The following is a 14,874-nucleotide window of genomic DNA, read 5'->3' as shown; positions in this document are numbered from 1 at the left end:
TTTACGAGCTGCTCTACAGCACAGCTGAATTATTTGACTCTTACCAGAACTGGACACACGCCTGATCCTCTGGGGAGACACGGCCCGATCGGAGGTGAGATTTCTGCTGTCGCTATTCCGCCTCAAACAGGAAACAGGAGGCCCCACTCTGGCTTTTGGACCAGGTGTTTTCCTCAGAATGGAGGAGTTGGGCGTAGCCGGTTTCCCACCTGAGATGCTTGCAGGTTTGGAAGCGGAATCCTGTGGGAAAAAGAGGGAAGACGTCAGTCCAGGTCACGCCTTCCACTCCCACACCACCACTTCCTGATGGTGGTAGGTATGGGAAAGAAACAATTTCTGTCTAAACAGATACGCCCGATGGATATTTTTCATTTTTACTATGAAGACATTTCCACTCTTGATAGTTTACTCTTTGCTTCACCATGATCTGCCTTGGTTCCCATCAGGGAAACTGTGCCCAAGGTGACTGGTGCCGGAAGTTAAATTCAAGCTATAGCTTTCAATTCTTCCCCTAGATTTCCTCTCCATGGTCTCCAACCCCCATGATGCCATCTTTCACTGGTTCCTCCCACAGAGGTCTTTCCTGGATTCCCTTCTATCTCTTTGGTTATTCCTTCTCTGGGTTCTGTTCTTCTCTGCCTTTAAATGCTGGTCATCGCAAGTGTCCTAAACCTGGCCCTGGAAACTTTCTCACCATATACTCTCCCCAGATGACCTTGTCCACTCTTTCAACCACCACCAAACCCTCATGTCTGAGTTGGCACTCTCTCCTGAGTTCCCCACATAATTAATTTCTTTCTTCATCTGCCTCACTTAGCATACTTCAGGTGCCTTGACCCAATAATGTTGACAATAATCATATTATTGTTGTTTTTACTAATCAACATACAGCCCTTTTAAAATGAAAAGTAAATTCAAAATGTACGTATCAATTCATGATCCTAATAACCCTTCAGGATGCTTTCACCATACTCCATTTCACAGCTGAAGAACATGAAGCAGTTTCTAGAAATCAGGTGAATTTTACCCATCCATCTCAAAACTTAGCTTTTCTCATATTCACTACCACGTGCCCAGACACCTGACTTACACAGTGAAAGCTATCTCTAGAAGTCTCCTTTCTTAACTTCTCTATGTTTCTGTATCACTGTTCCAACCACATACACAGAACACAGCAGACAGAGGCATAACCCAACCACCTTCAATTAAGTCAGACATTAACTTTACAAAAATGTAGAACAGTGCCAGTCTCCTCATTAGTATTTTTGTTTTGGAAAATGTGGTTAGTCTTTTAAATGTTATATTAACACGCAATGGATTTATCTTTATTTCAAATGAATATATATTCTGGAAATGTCTTAGTTTAAATGTTAAATGCCATAAATGCTGACAGATGTAGCCCCTGTGGGTCTGCCTGAGCACAGGCTGCCTCATTTCTGGGATGCCTGGAACCATGTTCTGGTCTCCCCTGTCTCCAAATCATCTCCCACTCCACTGCTCATGGCATCTCTCAAAAGTCCAAACTGGTCCAGGAGGCTTCCCTGGGTCTCCTAGATAAAGTCAGCTCTTCTGAAAAAGCCCTCTGGGGTGTGGCGGTCCTGCCCTCCTCTTCACTGGTTCCTTACTGCCCGTAGTTCTGCATTCCCAGCTCCAGACATCCTCACTACCCTGCAACCCCCGCGTGACAATGTGCCTTCATCTTGGCACATGTTATTCCTTCCACCCAGAATACCCTTCCAACTCATCCTTGATCTTTAAGCTTCAGCTGGTGATCCATGTGCTCTCCCTCCTAGAAGTCTTCCTTCCTGGATCTCTCTCCCCATCACCGCCACCAGCACAGCAGCCATACACACCCCCAGCTGAGAGCCTGACAGCCCATCTTTCTTTAGATTCTAATGCCCGCTGCACTAGACTCTAGGCTTGGCCAGGGGCTGGGTCTTTCCATCTCTATATCTCAACAATCACCACCGTATGCAGCACACAGTGTGTGCTGGCTGCTTAGTTGTGTCCAACCCTTTGTGACTCCATGGACTGTAGCCCACCAGGCTCCTCTGTCCATGGGATTTTCCCAGCAAGAATACTAGAGTGGGTTGCCATTCCCTTCTCCCGGGGATCTTCCCAACCCAGAGATCAAACCTATGTCTCCTGCACCGGCAGGCGGATTCTTTTACCACTGAGCCACTTGGGAAGCCCCCTAAGGCACACAGTGGGCACCCAATAAATGTACACATAGGAAGTGAGAGCCTGAGGTTTACTCCAAGAACAAATTTCAACACTGTAAGCCATGGTTTATATTCTCCCATTACATAAAGAAAAACTGAGCCTCACAGAGACTAAGTAACTTGCCTGATGCCACTTTGCCAATGAATGGATGGAGCTACCACGTGAAACCATGTCGATCTCCAAAATCGGTGCTATGAACCTCTGCGCTGCCTTTTCCCCAGCAGGACCCTTGCTTAGTAAGTCAGAAGTAGATAATTTCCTACAGAGTGATATAAAGCCCATGCTGATGATATCCACTACATGAATTAAAAACTAACTTAAATAGGGCAATACACTAAGAGAACACTGGAAAGCAACGTAAATTGGCCAAGAAAGCAAGCAAAGAACAAAAAATCTTCCCCAACCATTGTGAAACTGGCTAAGGTAATCCCCCCAGAGAAAAATGTTTAAAAAGTAACCCAAACTACTAACCAACTTACAAAGTAAACCTTTAACAAATCAGATTTGCTCTGCCTTTAAGAGCCAACATTCCTTGAAATTCTGAAAGCCCAGTGTGTGGAGCAGAAAGGGCCAGGATTCAGGTCAGGAGACCTGAGTTTGAATCTCAGCTTTTACAACTTACCGGCTGTGTGTGTATTTTAAGTAACCTCTATGAATCCTTAAACTGTAGCTAAGAACTTGCCTGTTGTTACTGGAAAGAGTAAATGATAATGTATAAAGCACCTGAACATTCTGGAAAATTAAATAGCATAATATACGTAAGAGCCTAGAGCAGAGGGTTTCACCCAGAGCAGTCACTGAAGAAATATGCTTCCTTGCTTTCCTTTCATCACACTATCACCAATACAAACCCTCTGTAATGTGTAGCTACACTCAAATGCATCAAATTAAAATCAAGTTCCTTCTGACACAGAACTTTTCTGAAGTTTTAGATAAGCCCTGACCAGCTTCCTCTGTGGCTGAGATAGTAAAGAATATGCCTGCATTGTAAGAGTCCAGGGTCTGATCCCTGGGTCGGGAAGATTTCCTGGAGAAGGGAATGGCAACCCACTCCAGTATTCTTGCCTGGAGAATCCCATGGACAGAGGAGCCTGGTGGGCTACAGTCCTTGGGGTCACAGAGTCAGACATGACTGAGCGACTGACACTCACTCACTCAAACAGCTGTGAAGTTGTAGGCAACCTAAGGATTTGGTAAACTCAAGGACTAATTCTGCTCAAGACCAACAGAGCACAGAGAAAACGCATATCCCTCCAGCACTGTCTCAGCACGGACCCAGGGCAGATCCAGAATCTTCAGGTACTGCCAAAATGACCAAGAAACACAGGGGTCTGCCTACAACATGAGGCAAAGGCTCATTCATTCAGCTCTCTATAGTAGGGACAAAGCCTGTGGCCAGTGGCAATTTGGCCAGCCCCTGCCCTGTGACACACAGAAATGTGTAAGCAGTGAATAGGGATATTGGAGAGAACTGCGCATAAAACATTACCATGGCGGGGGGGCGGGGCCCGAATGAGTTTGTAGTATTTCTCAGTAAGTAAACATGTCAGGGCTAAAAATATGGAAATCCTACTGCAAGATTTCTAAGATGAAAAGCGCTTCTTCTCCAAGATACACTGGGATCCATTTGAATCAGATTATTCTATCACCTTATTTCTATACCACATCATCAGCCTGAAAAAACAGGATTTCTTTCCGCATGTGGAAAATAAAATGCCGACTTACATGATGCACGGATCAGAAAAGTTTTTCATTTCAAAATTACACAACCAATTTATAGTCAAAGCAAATGTTATTTAAAGAAACTTTATGCTAGGATTTGGGAGGCAGTTGGTGATCAATGCACAATTTAAAAGTTTCCCATAAATCAAGGAGGAATAATTCTATTGTTTTCATGCATATGTATCTAGAAATAGCAAACTAAGAATGTTTCTTAGCATTACCACAGCGTATCATTTAATTTAGCAAAGTATCAAATTAAAAATTGTATACAATGAGTTTCCTAAGTTTGATTTCAAAAGAAGTTAAAAAAATAAACGCCTGAGTTTTGAAATAATGGACAGTCTCAGTAGTCAGGCATCACTGTGGTGTGCCATTCTTTCTAAAAAGATTTATTATAAAAGCTAAAGCATCTCTAAGCTGACCTAGCTCAAGACTGTCTCTAACAGGACCTAAGAATTCCTGATGTTCCCTGAAAAGTGAAATTGTTAGTTGCTCAGTCATGTCCTGTTCTTTGTGACCCCATGGACTGTAGCACACCAGGCTTCTCTGTCCATGGGATTCTCCAGGCAAGAATGCTGGAGTGGGTTGCTATGCCCTCCTCCAGGGCATCTTCCCAACCCAGGGATCAAACCCATGGTCTCCTGTGTTGGCATGTGGATTCTTTTCCATCTGAGCCAGTAGAGAAGCCCTGAAAACACAACGGCCTTTCAACACTTCAAACCATACATGTTTCATTCCTTCAGACGGGTGTCCTTCACACAGATGACTCACAGCTGCCTTCCTTCCCTGGCACCTGGCACCCACATCCACTCTTGACCCATAGGACAGAAGCCCAAGAAAAGCCCTACATGGGCTGAAAATGCATGCCAGTGCCCACGATCAAAAACAGGACCAAGGACAAACACACAGAGCCCAAGACTAGCCTCTGAAATGTTTCTAAAACTCCGAAATCTAGTTTCTTCACGCTCTAGGCAAACATTACATACATGTTTAATGTCTACAGCTCCTTTGCTGTCCGCCTGAAACATTGTTAACCAGCTATACTCAAATATAAAATTGAAAGTTTAAAATAAATAGATATATACATGCTTAATGAAAAATAATCTTGAACTGCACGTGAATTCCTATTTAAATCGAACACCCAAATATCTGTCAAGTGCCATAAAAAAATATTGCCTTTTCACCATACAAAATACAGTGGGTTTTCTTTTAGTATCAGGGGCCAATATATTAGGACAGCAAGAGATCTCAGACAGTTACTGGCCCAATCCTTTCATCTCTGTGTCTCAAAATACTACTTGATCACATTAGCTGATCAGAGGCAGCATCCAGAATCCTGTTCACCGGGGGGGCTCCACTGCCCGGACTGGCTTCCTCAGAGGAGCCCAGGAGCTATTTTCATATTAACTCTGTTTACCAGCACTGCTGAGACATTTCTCAACTGTGGTCCGATACAGTTCAAAGTTCATAAAAAATGTTTTTGTTTTTTTTTATAAATATAAAATCCAACCAGGTATCTAACTTCAAACAACTAATTATACGAAAACATTAAAGTAATTTGTCCTTTCAACTTACTATTAAAAGGAATATTGATGCTCAAAAAAAAAAATACTGAAATTGAGATTTTTTTCCCAATATGCATATAACCAATGAACACCCTAAAATGTACTGACTAAAAATTAATTAGTAATACTGCAATACTTGAAAGCAAATCTGCACACAGAGTTCAGCAATATTATTCACTATTAAAGGGGAACCAATTGCTAATCCACCCTGCTGTTTCCACTCTCACTTCCTGAAGCAGGCAGAAATTTCACTTACCAAAAACAGAGAACCAAAGGCAGAGGTCTCGCTCAGGATTTCCTTTTTTAGCTCCTGTTTTGCCACTGGTGTCCCATTTTCTTCTTCACCCTTCTTTTCAGGGCTAATCCTATCCATGTGGGAAGTAGAGGGCACTTCCAAGCCTTCTGTGCTTTCCATTTTCACAGGGAGCTCATCTTTGAGCTGAAAAACCACAGCCACAGACCCAGTCTCACACGCTGGATTGGAAGAACTTGCTTTGTCAACATCTTCCTGATTTGATTTCATGGCAGATGTTGTTCTTGGATGCTTCTTGTGTGAAGCATTTTTAGAATGAGTTGTAACATGCACAGCCTGGCTCGTAATCAGTTTATTAAACTGCTGCTTATGTGTCTTGTTTATTGGAATTTCTGCTTTGGGGTCTGCATTCAAGTCATATGTTGCTGTTTTGCTTAAACCTGTTGACTGTCTTGAGGAAGACACTGATGAGGGAGATGAGGCACCAGTTAACTGAGGTCTGGGTGCAGCCTTTGATAGAGCAGGGTCCTTGGGCTGCAACACGGGTCTGGATACAACTTTTGCTTTAATGTTCTTGAAGTTTGGTCTTGGGTAACTTATAATTTTGGTTTTTCGAACTTTGCTGCCTAGGGGGCTATTTGCTTTGGTGGTTGATTTTCCTAGGTTAAGTTTTGACACAATCATTGGTGTCGCCTTCAAATTTGGTAAACATCGGAGCTCTCGATTACTCGACTGCACTTTGCTACTTTCCTCCACACCTTCAACAGGTGAGACAGGAAAGGTCGTGTTCATAGGTTCAAGGACTGGCGTGGACATGCAAATTCTGTTATCTGTACTGATGACCATATCATCTGCATTCCAAGTCAGCTCAAGTAGTGACGCTTCCTTTTGTCCTGGCAGGCTATTCGGTATCAGTTCTATGGTACGATTTTGGGTTCCCAAATGCTTTTCATTGGAGGCGGTTGGTGTGTCTTTAGTCACAGTGACTTGGTGTTTTGGGCCCAGCACTTGGGTTTTGCTTTTATTGACAGCTGGCACCAGTAAAGGGCATTCATCATCTATAAGACAATTGGACACTGTTTCTTTCACATTTTGGCGCATTTCCTTTTGCCCATATGAGCTCTGTGAATGTGTCTCCCTATTTGGTTCATCTTTAGATGGACAAAAGAACTCTTGTAATACAGACCCACTGGGAACATCCATGCCATCAGAAACCTGTGTTAGAGCTTGTATCTCCTTTTCTCTGCCTCTTCTTTGCTGTGCTCCATCTGGGTACTCACTGGCAACCTTTCCCGAAGAATGGTGACACTGATTTTCAGTATCTGGAACAACAACATCAATTTGCATCACCATGTCAGAAAATACTGTGTAAGTTGTGTCCTGGGCCTGTGATGCCGCAGCTTGAGAATTTTCAAAGCTCTCTCGATCACAACTTGTTTCTCTTACATGTATCTTATCAGAATGGGAAGATGGAAGAATGGAACAGGATAAAGATGTATTTATGCTTCTCGTGTTGGTTGGCTGCAGGCTTGCAGTGGTAGGCAAAGACTGACTTTTTCCAGTGGTATCGTGTGTTAAGAAGGTACAGTTAACATTATCCACTTTTATGTCAAAAGTCTGGTTGAGCAGTAAGGCAGTAGGATTGTCTGTACAGTTCAAATCATCGTTAGTTTTCCATACAAAAGTTAGAGATGTCTCAACACTCTGATTCAACGATCCTAGGGAATGACAACTGCTATGCAAATGTTTGGGTTCCGCTGTATTTACAACATGTGCAAAAGATGGACACGTGGCATCCGTGTGCACCTCTAATGCCTCCTCACTGATGAAATTACTTGAAGACTTTTGGTGATCGTGTACTTCAACACACTGAGGGTTTAAAGAAATGTTTTCACCAATATCCACATCAGAGCCAGTTTCATAATCAACCACCATGCCATCTGGGTTGGCGCAATGCCAACTCACATTATTGGTTGAAGCGTTTTGGGTAGGTGGTGATTTTTGGTTGCATGCATATGTGTTTCCATTTTTATCACAGATAAATAAGGATTGCAGTTCATCTTCTGTCTTGCCATCTGAATTATCATCATTCATCCTGAGTATTAACTTTAAACCTCTGCCGTTTTATTTCTTTTTTAAGCCCTTTCAAATGAGAGGGAAGGAAAATTTGTCTTCGGTTTTTCAGCACAGTTGAAAGTTTCTCAGTCTAAGATGCTTTGCAGTTGAAATGGTTTGTTGGTTCCTGGAAGAAACAAAATGTTTCACATTCAAGTGAACATTAGAAAAATCAACAAGTCATTGTTTGATTAATTTCAATTGCCTTATTTTTACATTTAAAATCTGCAGCTAAGGACATAGGAAATTAAGATATTAGCTACAGACTCAACCTCTTTTCAAACACAGTTTTTCATTTGAGGAAATGGGCAAAACGGAAGACAGAGGCAAGATGCTGTTTAAACTGTCCCCTCCCTAACTCATCGCAGTAGAGAAGGACGCCAAATCTGACAATAGGTTTTCTTTCTTTTTGGTTGAGAATTGACCACTGGTTTTAATTTGCCTAGGATGGTCCCAATTTATGCTTATCATCCCAATATAATTATAAAGAATGCCCTTTTCACTTTCAGAAGGGCCCCCTACTGTCTCCTTGGAGGGTGATTACCAGATAGACTAGGCAAGGCACAGAAAAAAACGGCTGAATATTGATGAAGACTCAGGGCACCAGTATTTCTCTTTCCCCTGCTTTCAGTGTGAATCTCAAACATAATGCACTTCAAAATTGAAAACAAAAGCCACTGATTCTTCATAGTTAAAGTGGTATTCTATTGCAAGTACCAAAAAATGTTAAACTGAGTTACCGTATGACACAGCAAATCTACTCTGACATATCTACTAAAAAGAAAAATTTATGTCCAAAAATTTATACACAATAGTACATGATTTGTAATAGAAACATTATTCACAATAGTCCAAAAGTGAAAGCAAGCCACTGGTCTACTAACTGGTAAACAGATAACAAAATGTTATATATCCATGCAATGAAATATATTTTTCAGCAAGAGAAAGGAATGGAGTATTGACTGGTATGTGCTACAACATGGAATCAATGTTAAGACTTCAAATATTATAAATAAGAGGTAGTATAAGCAAAAATTACAAAGTATAAGAAGCCGGTCACAAAAGACCACATGTGGTATGACACCATTTCCATGACATGTCCAGAGTAGGCAGATCTATAGAAAGCAGATGGGGGGTTCTCTAGGGCTAAGAAGGGGCAGGAGGGAAGAGAATGAGGAGTGGCTGCTGACTGGAGCATGTTTCTTTTTGAAAGTAATGAAAATGCTACAAATGCTAAGACTGTGGTGACTGCCCGCAAAGGGGTCTGAATACACTAAAACAATCCAGTTGAGTGCTAAAAAAAATCGTAAAAAACAACCCGCGAAAGCTTTCAAATTCAAGGATTTTGTAAATAACTAAAACCTTATTACGCTTTTGGTTAAACTGAAGTGCTTAAGAAAGGCCCAAATATTTAAGCTAAGACTGCAAATAAGTCACACAGATAGACATTGGTTTGAACTGACTTGCTCATCTTGGTAGGTACTGTCAGTTGGGTATCATGGTGCTGTTCTGAAGAAACAAAATATCCATCAGGGGAAAACAATGACATTCTGTAACCTAGAAAATTGCAAATTAAGAGTAGATCTCATTTTTCTAACTTTCAATCTTTCCTCTGTATTCAAACATACTTCAGTGACCTAAATACAACCCGGACAATAGGAACAAGGGAAGAACTGAAACGATCAGCATCTCCACTAACAGGGCTCTGTGTTTCCTGCCATGAATGCTGAAACCAGCCTTTACTGGGGGCACGAAGAAAGGCCTCAATGTTTATCTCAACAGCACGCATGTCCGTGCACACCAACACATGCAACCAAGAGACTCTGATCTCAGAATAAGTGCTATATAACTCATATACTAACAGAAACAGAAGTAGAATTCTATAGAAAATACAACTTTCTATACTAATAGAAAATGTAAATGTCTTTTTTTCCCACTGTAGCTCCTTAGTTAGAAAATAAATTACTAAAATAATAGATTTGGGGGCAGCACCTTAATAAAAGATTTTATGAAACACAAATTAACATTTTTAATCCTCAAGTATAAAACAGGTTCAAGCTAAATGAAAAGGAAAGTCCATGTATTCATATTTTAGCTTTGTGTGTGTGGCGGGGCTGGGGGGGGGGGCTGATTTCACAAAGCACTAAATATGCTGAAACTTTATGCTTCCATGAAGGCATACCAGAAACCCTGGTATAAGCAAATGGGAGTGCTACAAACAGAATTGAACACAAATCATAGAAGTTATTTGTCTATATAAACAGATTCATTAAAGTCAACTGATAGAGGTTTCACTTCCTGAGCTCCCGCTTCCAAAGTATATAAAATATGATTTAAAAATTGCAAAAGAATAAAGAAAATGGGTTGTATGTCAAGCCATCTCAAATTATTCTAAAATAAATGTACAAAGGATAATTTACACCACTTTGCTGTTGTTTAGTCACTAAGTTGTGTCCGACCCCATGGACTGTATGTAGCCCCGCCAAGTTTCTCTTTTCATGGGATTTCCTAGCCAAGAATACTGGCTTGGGTAGCCACTTCCTTCTCCAGGGGATCCTCCAGATCCAGGGACTGAACCTACATCTGCTGCGTTGGCAGGCGGATTCTTTACCACTGAGCCACCAGGGAAGCCTTAATTTACAACATGAGTTACATGTCATTCTCTGTTTAGATTGTTTCTAGTTTTATTATTAAATATTATTTACTTATAAATAGCACTGGACTAAATATTTTTGCTGTTTCCACTGTTTGTCACTGTTTCCCCATCTGTTTGCCATGAATTGATGGGAAACAATGGAAACAGGGACAGACTTTGTTTTGGGGGGGGCTCCAAAATCACTGCAGATGGTGACTGCAGCCATGAAATTAAAAGACGCTTACTCCTTGGAAGGAAAGCTATAACCAGCCTAGATAGCATATTAAAAAGCAGAGATATTACTTTGCCAACAAAGGTCCATCTAGTCAAAGCTATGGCTTTTCCAGTATCATGTATGGATGTGAGAGTTGAACCATAAAAAAAGCTGAGCGCCAAAGAATTGATGCTTTTGAACTGTGGTGTTGGAGAAGACTCTCGAGAGTCCCTTGAACTGCAAGGAGAGCCAATCAGTCCATCCTAAAGGAAATCAGTCCTGAATATTCCTTGAAAGGACTGATGCTGAAGCTGAAACTCCAATACTTTGGCCACCTGACGCGAAGAGCTGACTCATTTGAAAAGACCCTGATGCTGGGAAAGACTGAAGGCAGAGGAGAAGGGGACAACAGAGGATGAGATGGTTGGAAGGCATCACCATCTCAATGGACGTGAATCTGAGTAAACTCTGGGAGTTGGTGATGGACAGGGAGGCCAGGAGTGCTGCGGTCCATGGGGTCGCAAAGAGCAACACAACTGAGCGACTGAACTGAACTGAAATATTTTTGTAGTCTTTGACTACCTGTTATTGATTCCTTTGGAAAAACTTCCTGAGAACAACAGCATCACTGAGTCAAAGGATGTGACTTTTTGGGGCTCTTGATATAGTCTGTCAAATCATTAATCTTAAAAAAAGGCAGATTATTAATAACGTATATATTAATATGCATATATAACCTGAGTTTTCTTTTAAAGCTTGTGCATTTTGCTCAGCATTGTCTCCCCAAAATTTTCCCGTGTTACTGGAATACTAAAATATTTCTAACAGTTGTGAAATTCCACTAAAGGTAAGATTAAATTTTTTAGATTTAAGTCAGTAGATTACAAAGGCTAATAGGAAAATAAAGAACCCATCAATTCTCACATGACTGTTCAGCATACTTGGGTTTATGATTTTTTAAATTCACAGATACAAAAAAAGAAATCTCAAACTCAGTGAACAAAGCTATCAAAAAATAAATAAATAAATACCACAGGGAGTTCCCTGGCCGTACAGTGGCTAGGACTGCTATGGCTCTGGGTTCAATTCCTGGTCAAGGAATGAAGATCCTGGAAGGCATGCAGTGAGGAAAAAAAAAAACCAACCCACCACACCTCCCTAAAAAAGACCTCCCTGGCGGCTCAGATGGTAAAACCACCTGCCTACAATGTGGGAGACCTGGGTTCGATCCCTGGGTCGGGAAGATCCCTTGGAGAAGGAAACGGCAACCCACTCCAGTATTCTTGCCTGGAAAATTCCAAGGACAGAGGAGCCTGGTAGGCTACAGTCCATGGGGTCGCAAGAGTCACTGAGCAACTTCACTTTACTTCATTTTTCCTACTTTTAGATAAGAATAGATACCAGCAGATAAGAGTAAAGAATTAGAGGTACAGAGACGTGAATACCACACGAATTCTGCAGTAAGCTTATCAGCTTCAGGATTAGTTGGAAGATTAACCTCAACATTCACTAAAGAAAAAAATAGCTTCAAGACATCACCACTAAGGAGCTACAGCCCTGGGCAGGAGAGAGTTGACCAGCCTTCCCTCAGGAATTTTGTAAAAAAAAAAAAAAAGAAAAGTTAGCCTTGTTGTATTATGGCCAGTTTCATCCCCTCCTGCCTTAGGAAGAGCGGCACTGACATACACCCACTACCATGTGTGAAACAGACAGCTGGTGGGAAGCTCCTGCGGAGCCCAGGGAGCCCAGCTCTGTGATGGCTAGAGGGGCGGGCGGGGGGTGCAGGAGAGAGGCTCAGGAGGGAGGGATACACTCACACGTGTATCTGATTCACTTTGATGTACAGCAGAAACACAACATTGGAAAACAATTATACTCCAACTTAAAAAAGAATAGGAGGACTTCACTGATGGTCCAGTGGTTAAAGAATCGCCTGTCAATGCAGGGGACACAGGTTCAATCCCTGGTCTGGGAAGACTCCACATGCCTCGAGGCAGCAGGTAAGCTCCGGCACCACAACCCTAGAGCCTGAGCTCTAGAGTCCAGGAGCCACAACTGAGGAAGCCTGCACAGCCTAGAGCTTGTGCTCCGCAGCAAGAGAGTAGCCCCACTCGCTGCACCTACAGAAAGCCCGTGTTTAGCGATGAAGACCCAGCACAGCCAAAAATAAAATAAACAAAAATAAATCTTAAAAAAAAATAGTACCTAAATTTATATCACATAGAACTCATTCTCTGACCTAATCTCATATTCTTTGCCTTAATCTCTCCTGACGCATGAAGAAATGTCTTTATATTTCTATGATTACAATGTAATTTATAAAGCCTTTAAAGTTACTACCTTGGGAACTTTTTTTTTAACTAAAGCAAAATTAAAGATGCTTAAAAAACAGAGAGGAGGTTGGACTAAATCATTCTCACCCAAAGGGTTAATTTCTCAAGCTGTCTTTCAGTAGCATTATCTATCAGAACAAAGTAGAATGATTAACTTCGCTCTCCTTTCTAAGAGAGCCATCTGGGAAAATAAGGAGATCTTTTTCCAAAAACAATTTGGATGAGAGAGAACAAATTCTCTACTTACTAAGATTTGGGAATAAGATAGGGGAGCTCCTCTTGAAAAAAAGATTAGCAAAATACTAATTTATGTAATTATCTGTAAGGTCAAATATGATAGGTCATAAAAGAAATGTTCAGTGAAAAGCACTACTGGTACAAGAAGTGAGCTATTTCAGCATATTTAGAAAACACACAAGGTTGCTCTCTAAATCTTAGCTTAAGAAGAATGGCTATTAGTTCCCCAAAGATAAAAGTTCATTATCATATAGTTGAATTCATTATCATTAATACTGGAGGACATTTTAGAGATTCAATTCAAATTTCCTCATTTTACAAATGACAAAACCACTTCTAAGAAATAAACTACATGGCTGGACCAAATTAGTTACTAATGGCTGTTTACTGTTAGATAACACAATAGTTATATGTTTTATTTGTCACCTGAACTATAAACTCAGAAGAGGCTAACACATCGGTAGGTATCTTCTACATTTTCCAATGACCCTGCAATGTCAAATCCAATAGTTTGCACTTAATACAGCTAAACTTGAATCCCATATAATTATGAAATACTATGTTTCCACAAGTCACATTGCTTTGTAGCCATAAAGAACTTTACTTCTTATTTATGTTAACACACAGCATACCAGTTAATACAAATACAGCTATAATTTACAGCTTTAAATCATAAAATTAGGTCAATCAACTTTTTAAGAACTCACTAATTACAACTGTAGTTCAGTTCTCTGGGCTTTAAAACCCAAAGTATTATCTAATGTTCAACTTATGGTAAAAAAAAAAAAAAAAAGACACATGCATTCAAGCCCTGAGTTTAGTAAAGAACATCTTTACATCTAGGAACCAAGTACCAGCATACCTACTTGCTGGTTTTGTAACAGCATAACAGTTTTCAGTGAAGCCATTTAAAGGAATGGCTTTTCTTCCTTCTCCAGAAGGAATCTAGAGTTGGTTTAGTAAATTTAAAAATGAAAGCTACAATTAAAAATAATGAAATAATGCCATTTGCAGCAACACGGATGAACCTTAGTCAGTTTAGTCACTCAGTCGTGTCTGACTCTTTGCAACCCCATGAATCGCAGCACGCCAGGCCTCCCTGTCCATCACCAACTCCCAGAGTTTCACGTCCATCGAGTCTGGGATGCCATCCAGCCATCTCATCCTCGGTCGTCCCCTTCTCCTCCTGCCCCCAATCCCTCCCAGCATGAGTCTTTTCCAATGAGTCAACTCTTCGCATCAGGTGGCCAAAGCACTGGAGTTTCAGCTTTAGCATCATTCCTTCCGATGAACACCCAGGACTGATCTCCTTTAGGATGGACTGATTGGATCTCCTTGCAGCCCAATGGACTCTTAAGAGTCTTCTCCAACACCACAGTTCAAAAGCATCAATTCTTTGGCACTCAGCTTTCTTCACAGTCCAACTCTCATATCCATGCATGACTACTGAAAAAACCATAGCCTTGACTAGACAGAACTTTGTGGGCAAAGTAATGTCTCTGCTTTTGAATATGTTATCTAAATTGGTCATAACCCTCCTTTCAAGGAGTAAGCGTCTTTTAATTTCATGGCTGCAA

The 14,874-nt window shown here is 41.1% G+C and overlaps 1 protein-coding gene across 2 annotated transcripts in view; it reads right to left on the bottom strand.

Moving 5' to 3' along the window:
• Window positions 1-14,874, bottom strand: part of MTUS1 (microtubule associated scaffold protein 1) — a 184,439-nt gene that overhangs the window by 115,372 nt on the left and 54,193 nt on the right. For both annotated transcript variants that reach the window (XM_040243143.1, XM_040243144.1), the window contains exons 2-3: window positions 5,767-8,005; window positions 45-240 (exon numbers count right to left, since the gene is read on the bottom strand). In XM_040243143.1, the coding sequence (XP_040099077.1) occupies window positions 45-240; window positions 5,767-7,857 (2,287 nt within the window). In that variant the 5' untranslated portion in view covers window positions 7,858-8,005. The remainder of the gene's footprint in view (window positions 1-44; window positions 241-5,766; window positions 8,006-14,874) is intronic.

Source organism: Oryx dammah, unplaced genomic scaffold, assembly GCF_014754425.2.
Source record: "Oryx dammah isolate SB20612 unplaced genomic scaffold, SCBI_Odam_1.1 HiC_scaffold_7, whole genome shotgun sequence".
Taxonomy (NCBI): domain Eukaryota; kingdom Metazoa; phylum Chordata; class Mammalia; order Artiodactyla; family Bovidae; genus Oryx; species Oryx dammah.
Note: the sequence above shows the minus strand (reverse complement) of the source record. Positions and strands in the feature narration are given on the sequence as shown.